This window comes from Solanum stenotomum, chromosome 1 (assembly GCF_019186545.1).
Source record: "Solanum stenotomum isolate F172 chromosome 1, ASM1918654v1, whole genome shotgun sequence".
Taxonomy (NCBI): domain Eukaryota; kingdom Viridiplantae; phylum Streptophyta; class Magnoliopsida; order Solanales; family Solanaceae; genus Solanum; species Solanum stenotomum.
The window spans coordinates 9,395,947-9,404,220 of record NC_064282.1 but is presented as its reverse complement, the minus strand read 5'-3'; the positions used below and the strand labels follow the sequence as shown (position 1 = coordinate 9,404,220).

The following is an 8,274-nucleotide window of genomic DNA, read 5'->3' as shown; positions in this document are numbered from 1 at the left end:
GAGGGTGGGTAAAAAAATAAAAAAATTGAAGTTGAAAAATGTTTGTTTAAAATAAACTTTAAATTTATTTGTTCAACAAAAAAAATTGATTTTTTCAACAAAAAAATTGTAATATGAAGTTAGAGGAAAGTTTTGGAAAATGTTTTCCGTAAGTTTTGAACATTTTCCTTGAATTTGAGGAAAATGAGTTGATTTGGAAAACATTTTCCTAAACATTTTATCCAACCAAACATGAGAAAATTGGAAAACATTTTTTGGAAACTGTTTTCCTTCATACCAAACACACCCTTAGTCCTTTTGTTATTCATAAATTTAATGTTAATTTTTATGATACTAACTAAACACATTTAATCTTTATCTAATTAAAATATGCATATTTTAATTCTTTTGCTCGTAAATATTTACCAATTTTCAATGATTATTAACTGTTCCATTATCTAATTATTTTTTATTTGTTGTGTTGTGTTAAGTATATAGTATTTCTTCATATTTGATGGTAAATATAACTCTAAAAATAATCTGAATATAATATATTTTATGCAAAGAAACAAAAGTAGACTAAAATTAAATATGTTAGGTAGGGTTGTTCAAAACGAAATTGAAATCGATAACTCCAATCGAAAAAAAGTTATTAATTTATTGGTAATAGGTTATTGGTTTAACGATTTTGGTATTGGTTTTTGATTTTTTTATCATCGGGTTATTGATTCTTAACGGGATTGAAGTTTTTTCTTAATGGGTTAACTGATAACTAGATAATAAATTAATAAATTATATTAGTACCATTTTGGTATATAAAGTCCTTTGACTTAGGATTTAGTTTCATATTTCAATTCTGGCAGTCTCAAACTTTCAGTTATTCTATAATGTGTTAGTGTTGTTTTTTAGCAAGATACAATTTATCAACTCATGTGCATAGTTTATTTGGTTTGTCACCATGTTTCTAAGAGATTTTCAATAATTTATTTTCGTTTCAAATCATAATGGTTAAACCAATAACCAAACCGATAACGATCAATAATCGATAAACCAATATATTAATGGGTCTTAACAGTTTAGCATATCTACAAATCGATAACCGATTAGTTGAACCGATAAACTTCAAAATCGAACCGAATCAACCAATATGCAGCACATATATCACAAAAATCAAAATTTATTGATATATAAATGATGAACCAAAAGTATTTACAAACCGTTCTGAAAATAATGTGAAACTCCAAAAATACTAACTAAAATAATTGCTTTAAACTCCAAAAATTGAATGTCTCAACTCTCAAGTGGATCAAGTTATCTTTTTTACTCTAAAATAGAATTGCACTATTTAATGTATAAAATGTTGACATTTCACTTAGTGATAAAAAATTAAAAACGTTAGATGATGAAAAATTGAAAAACTTTATCAAGCCAAAAACATAATCGATTTGTACTATTCACAATGTAAAAAATAGGTTTTGACATTTTTTTTGAGATTGTTAAGGGTGAATTTGATGAAAAGAATATTACATTAACCTTGAATATTTCTTAAAACATTATGTAAGTCTTTATGAATGATAGTGATACGTACAATATGGCTCAAACACTATCATTATAAATTAGATTTGAATTAAAAAAATACAAATATTATTATATAAATTAAAGCTTAATTTATTTTAGTTTATAAAATACTTTTTATTTTTTATTTTTTGAAAAAGACTTAACACATTTTTCTATTTGGAGATTCTTTATTTTTAACGTTCATTTATCCTTAATGACATCAATGTAAGATTTTGTGGAAAACATTTTAGTCTCATAAAAAATTGATTCTATATTCAATATAGACTTTTTATTTAATTGTAACACAAACATGATTTAAATTCCTAAAAGAATGAAACAAATTAATAGTGACAAAATTTTTTGTTACAGATTCTCAGTTACATTACATTTTAAAAAAAAGTCATAATTGGGGATATTTTTTGTTTTAAAGTGGTTTTATTTCAGGTTAATGTCTTCAATTATCTATCATTATTGTTGACTGATATGTGTCAAATCTCTTTTTAGCAATCCAATTGAAGTATTTCTCTTCTCATTTGTATCCCAATTTTGTTCCAATGATAGTTTTTGTTTATTGTCCGTCAATTTAAGAACAAATATTCGGTTATTATAATATTTCACGCATATTTGTATCTTTCTTTCTCTCTCCAACTCTTTTCTTTTCATTTTCTCGATCTCCATTTTTCATATCATCAAAAAACTTTTTTTTCTGTGAACTTATTGTTTTTATTCACGTTCTTTTCTATTATGGTAAGATTATCAATCTAAGTACATGGTATTAGTCGAAAAACTCACTTCTTTTTAGTCATTATTACCTTTAAAAAAAAACAACTTCATTAGATAAGGTATGCATAAGGCTAATTTTTATTAGTAAAGAAAAAAATTAAAGGACCTCAAAGGAAAAGTACAAGTAAGGGAGAAAAGTACAAATAAGGGGTATCAGAACAGTTTCGGATAAATTATAATTTCTTGTTATGTCCCTTTGGATAAACTATTTTTGATTCGTTTAATACCAATAAAAATGAAGATATAGATATTTATAATTATTTTGGAGATAACTTGAATCTCTTATGTTCAAGCCGCTTCATAATTATACTGATTTTTTGTTTTTCATGTCTACTATGAAACTCTGCATCACTAATTCTTCATCTTCATCGTTTAAAGCATGAAGCAACATCCAAATTTTTGAATTTGATCTTGAATTTTTTTTTTAGAAACTATTACTGTACTTTTTTTTTTGAATCGGATCTTGAATTAATTATGTACTTTTGATACTTATAAATGATAAATAATAAAGAACGGAGAAATGTTGATTTATTTTTTGTTCTAAGAATATGCCGATATACAAAACTATATACATTTGAGAAATTCTCTATCCTTCAATTTTTATTTTGTCAATTCTCAATCTGTCCAAATCGAGAAAATAAAAGCACATTATGAAAAAAAAAGTGTGCATAGAAATTTGCATTTAGTCTATTCTACTGAATTAGTTACATTTCAATTTGTATAAATTCAACATTAACTTAATAAAATAGGATGGCATAGAAACTCAACTTTGAACCGGAAAAACAAGTGCACAAAAATAATATATGTTTAAGCCATCAATCTATGAGCTTTACAAATAATATGTGTTTAATTCAATAAATTAAATTAAATATTGCATATCGTCCTTTATTTTTCTTTTGGGACATGATTTTCAATTCAAAGTTGCTACATTCTGCACTCAAGGAAATCCAATATTATTATATATTTTGGGTGCCATCGAAATAGACCTCAAATCAACATTCCAAATACATGGTGCAATAATTGTGACAAAAAAGACTAAAAGACAAAATAATGCAATGTCTCATACTAGTTTAGTAATATTTTATGTTGTAAGTCGTTTTGTGAATTGACACTAGAAACCCTTAGAGACTTACAGACAGACGCCAAAAAAGATTAAAAATGGAATTGATTAAACTTTTATACACTAACCAGTACAATAGTCAAGTGCGGCAACCAGACGGCAATAAGTATTTAAACGTGAAAGATTATATTGATGGCTGTGACAAAAGACTCTCACCATACATTATAAATACTCATTTCCTTCACTTCCATTTCCATCATCACTTGTTCAATTTCTCTAAGCACAAAATTAACACTTCTGTTTCACAAGCCAACTGTAGAAGAAATTGCCCTAGCTGCTGCAGTGATGAGTAACTACGGAGAGGAGGAGATTGTTCGCCCTGTTGCTGACTTCTCTCCAAGTCTTTGGGGTGATCGTTTCCATTATTTCTCCCTCGATAATCAGGTATTTATATAATTGATTTGTCTGTCTGTTTAAAGCACAAATTAATTAACTTGTTTAATAAAATGTAGTATTATATAGAAAATTTTCATTTGGATAAATTAATTTATAGGTTGCAAAAGAGTATGCTCAAGAGATTGAAACATTGAAAGAGCAAACAAGGAGTATGTTGTTAGCTGCGAGTGGAATGACATTGGCTGAGAAGTTGAATCTGATAGACATTGTTGAGCGCCTTGGCTTAGCTTACCATTTTGAGAAACAAATAGAAGACATGTTGGATCAAATTTACAAAGCACATCCTAACTTTGAGACTCATGAATACAGTGACTTAACTACTTTATCCCTTCAGTTTCGACTACTGAGACAACATGGTTACAATATCCCTCCAAGTACGTAATATAATATAATATAATAATCAACACCGTTACACTAGCTAGTAGTAATTAATACGTAACTAATAGTAATATATTTTGTTTTCAACTTGAACCAGATCGATTTTTTAGCAGATACCAAGATGCAAAGGGAAAGTTTAACGAACCCCTTAGCAACGACATCAAAGGTCTATTGAACTTATATGAAGCTTCACATGTAAGGACTCATGGAGAAGACATCTTAGAAGAGGCACTTGCTTTCTCCACTGCTCATCTTGAATCTGCAGCTCCACATTTGAAGTCACCTCTGAATAAGCAAGTCACACATGCCCTTGAGCAATCTCTCCATAAGAGCATTCCAAGAGTTGAGACGCGTTACTTCATCTCTATCTATGAACAGGAGGAATTTAAGAATGATGTGCTGCTTCGATTTGCCAAACTGGACTTCAACTTACTTCAGATGTTGCACAAACAAGAACTAAGCGAAGTATCAAGGTGCACTAATAATTTACATTAAAAATATAAATTACTTGTTGTAGTAATTTCTCATTTCAATTCTAAATTTTTAAGATTGATTCTTATTTTAATTTATAGGTGGTGGAAAGATTTGGATTTTGTGACAACACTTCCATATGCTAGGGATAGAGCAGTCGAATGTTACTTTTGGACGATGGGAGTGTATGCTGAACCTCAATACTCTCAGGCTCGTGTCATGCTTGCTAAAACTATAGCAATGATTTCGATAGTAGATGACACATTCGATGCTTATGGAATAGTAAAAGAACTCGAGGTTTACACCGATGCCATACAGAGGTATGAACTTGCCTCTCCAACAGTTGATGGATTTATTAGACGGGGGAAACTAACTTAATCTTAATTTGTGTTTTATTAGGTGGGATATCAGCCAAATTGATCGGCTCCCAGATTACATGAAAATCAGTTATATAGCACTTCTAGATCTCTACAACGATTATGAAACAGAGTTGTCAAAGGATGGTAGATCCGATGTTGTTCACTACGCCAAAGAAAGAGTATGAATCATGACTTATCAGTTTGTTAACGAATATCTGTAGCTTTTTCTCCTCATCTTTAATTTGCGTATAAGGAAATTTATTTTTTGAATAAATACTGATGTACTTGAGTGTCTTTGACAGATGAAAGAAATCGTGAGAAACTACTTTGTGGAAGCAAAATGGTTCATTGAAGGATATATGCCGCCTGTTTCTGAGTATCTTAGCAATGCATTAGCTACTAGCACTTATTACTTGCTTACGACAACATCCTACTTGGGCGTGAAATCTGCTAACAAGGAAGATTTTGAATGGTTGGCTAAGAACCCTAAAATCCTTGATGCCAATGTGACTTTATGTCGAGTCATTGATGATATAGCAACCTATGAAGTTGAGAAGGGTAGAGGTCAGATTGCAACTGGAATTGAGTGTTATATGAGGGATTATGGCGTATCAACAGAAGTAGCAATGGAAAAATTCCAAGAGATGGCTGAGATAGCATGGAAGGATGTAAATGAAGGAATTCTTCGACCAACACCTGTCTCTACAGAAATCCTTACTCGTATTCTCAATCTCGCCCGTATTATAGATGTCACTTACAAGCACAATCAAGATGGATACACTCATCCGGAGAAGGTTCTAAAACCTCACATTATCGCTTTGTTGGTAGATTCTATTGAAATTTAAATTATCAATTCACCAAGGAACGCTTGCTACTTCTCAGTCCCTTAAATAAGTAATTGGTGATATCGTGCAATGAAGTTACCTTCTTAACTTTCTTCTTTGTATCATCATTGATAATATTTAAATTTAATTACCTCAGTTTCTATCTAGCTGCTTTAGCTTAATTTGTTTAAGTTATGTAAAACAATTCTGAAAGTCATGACGTGAAAGAATATGCTTCAACAGTTTCTGATTAGCCACAAGAAAATAAATAAAGAATTGAATATTCCGTACCTGTTAAAGACGTATTGACCTCCATTGCAAGGGCAACTGCAAATTTTTGGACATTATAGTCAACAGGAGCCATTTGTTTATTTCTTTTTTAATTATTAAAATTTGGTAAGATTTGAAAGTATATATAAAAGAAAAAGAAATTATCATGTATTAGCTAGGGAGAATTTTTCTCACATGAAAATATTTCAATGGAACGGTTTATTCATAACCTTAAAAAGATTGAATCATTTGAATTTATATTTAGCGTGTCAAGAAAAGTACCGCAGAGCTAACAATTAAAATCAAGAATCAGAAAAAATCATATATATTCTTTTATATATAATTTTAAAAATGAAAATTCCTAAGGATGAGTATGTCTGTATTACAGCTCGAGGGTCATTCAACTTTAAATTTATTATTCTAATCTTTTTATTAGGTAAAAGTCATCCAATTTTAAAGTTTACCACACAATTTTTTATGTGATAAATTTTATCATTTTATGTAACAAGTAACAAAAAATAAAAAAATAAAAATGTAGGGCAAATTACTTGCTAGATTAATGACAACTCCTGCAAGTGTCTACAACTTCCATGTTTTTTTCTCACATTTGTCTCTACACTCCCCCTCCTCATTTCGTTTTTCAGTTGTTTACAATACTATGAAGCCTAAAGGGACTACTTTGTAAGACAAATTAAATCCCTAGTAGTGTGTAATATTATTTGTGGTAATAGTTATATATATATACATGTAAATCTCACGAAGGAAAAAAGAAAATAAAAAAGAGAGACGAGATTAAGAACCTGCTTGGATGAGCGAGCTTATAAAAATAAATTATAAGTCAAAGTTAAAAGTTAAAAGTCATAAGTAGATGATACTCTATTTTTGACTTGTGACTTATTTAAAAAAAATTAACCTAAAAATGAGTACTTAAAAACATTTTTTAATCTTTCTAAATGAGCACTAAGCTATGAACAAACTTAAAAGAAAAAAATACTTTTATGTAGAAATTGACAAGTGAAAATGAATTTAGGTTACCTCAGAAAGTAAAAACACTTTGAGGCAATTTTGAATTCAAAGTTGCTACATTCTGCAGCCAAAGAAATAAAAAATTCTAAAAGTGCCATCAAAGTAGACCATGAATCAACAAGCACACATGAATATGCAATAATGGCAAGAAAAACTAACATAAACAATCAGTACATTAAAAATATCTTTAGCGGTAATTAATTAGCAATTGTCATTAAATATTTATTTTTAGTGGCAATTAACACTCTTTGTATATGTTCCTAAAGACTTTAGCGACATTGAATCTAATGACACTTAACTAATACCGGTAAAGACTTTAACACTCTTTATTAATGTATCTAATTATTACCGCTAAAAAATGTTTTTGTTGTAGTGAATAACGAACACATACAATGTCACTATATTTTTTATGTATAATATATAGTCTTTTTCTTGAGTTGAAATTCGAAACTCTAAGCCAACAAAATCTCCAGTCGCCAAACAAGGAAAAAGAATACGATAAGGCACAAGGAATTAAAAAAGAATTGATTTAATTTCTATACAGTTATCATACAATTTTTTTAAATTTTTTTTGTATATATTAGGTCTCTAAAAGATAAGTATGGGCTACATGCTACAACTGGTTAAAAAAATTTAAACATGCTCAGATGGTCACTTAATTATGAACTTTTTTCACATAAAGTCACTCAATTTTGATTTTTAACTCAAAAGTCATTTAACTATGAATTTTTTCATAGAAAGTTATTCAACAACTTTAATTTTTAAATCAAAAGTCACTCTATTATGGACTCTTTTCACAAAAAATAAGTAAACTGTGTGTTTTACTTACAAAGTCAGTCAACTTATTTAATTAATTTTTTCAATAAAATTTATTGACTTGAAGTTTTTATTGAAAACTAAAAAATTTAAAAATCTAGATATTATCTCATTTAAACAGTTAAAAATAGTATATAAAATTAAAATTCAAAAAGGAAAAAAAACATGCTGAGTGTGTATATATAGGCTGAGTATTATTGCTCAGTTCGATTTGATTTTAAAGTTTATCGGTTTGACTTATTGGTTATCGGTTTGTAGAGATGCTAAACCGCTATAGAACCATTAAGATATTGAC

The 8,274-nt window shown here is 28.8% G+C and overlaps 1 protein-coding gene across 1 annotated transcript; it reads left to right on the top strand.

Moving 5' to 3' along the window:
- Window positions 1-3,655: 3,655 nt before the first annotated feature.
- LOC125868250 (vetispiradiene synthase 1-like) lies at window positions 3,656-6,034 on the top strand. The gene is made up of 6 exons (XM_049548882.1): window positions 3,656-3,823; window positions 3,933-4,209; window positions 4,311-4,686; window positions 4,786-5,004; window positions 5,084-5,222; window positions 5,346-6,034. Exons 1-6 carry the CDS (start codon window positions 3,725-3,727, stop codon window positions 5,886-5,888), a joined length of 1,653 nt encoding a protein of 550 aa, XP_049404839.1. The 5' UTR covers window positions 3,656-3,724; the 3' UTR covers window positions 5,889-6,034.
- The last annotated feature ends 2,240 nt before the right edge of the window (window positions 6,035-8,274 follow it).

Coding starts and splice junctions, on each gene's coding strand:
- LOC125868250 (XM_049548882.1), top strand. CDS start 3,725: ATGAGTAACTACGGAGAGGAGGAGATTGTTCGCCCTGTTGCTGACTTC. Junction 3,824..3,932: donor ATTTCTCCCTCGATAATCAG/GTATTTATATAA, acceptor ATTAATTTATAG/GTTGCAAAAGAGTATGCTCA. Junction 5,005..5,083: donor TACACCGATGCCATACAGAG/GTATGAACTTGC, acceptor GTGTTTTATTAG/GTGGGATATCAGCCAAATTG.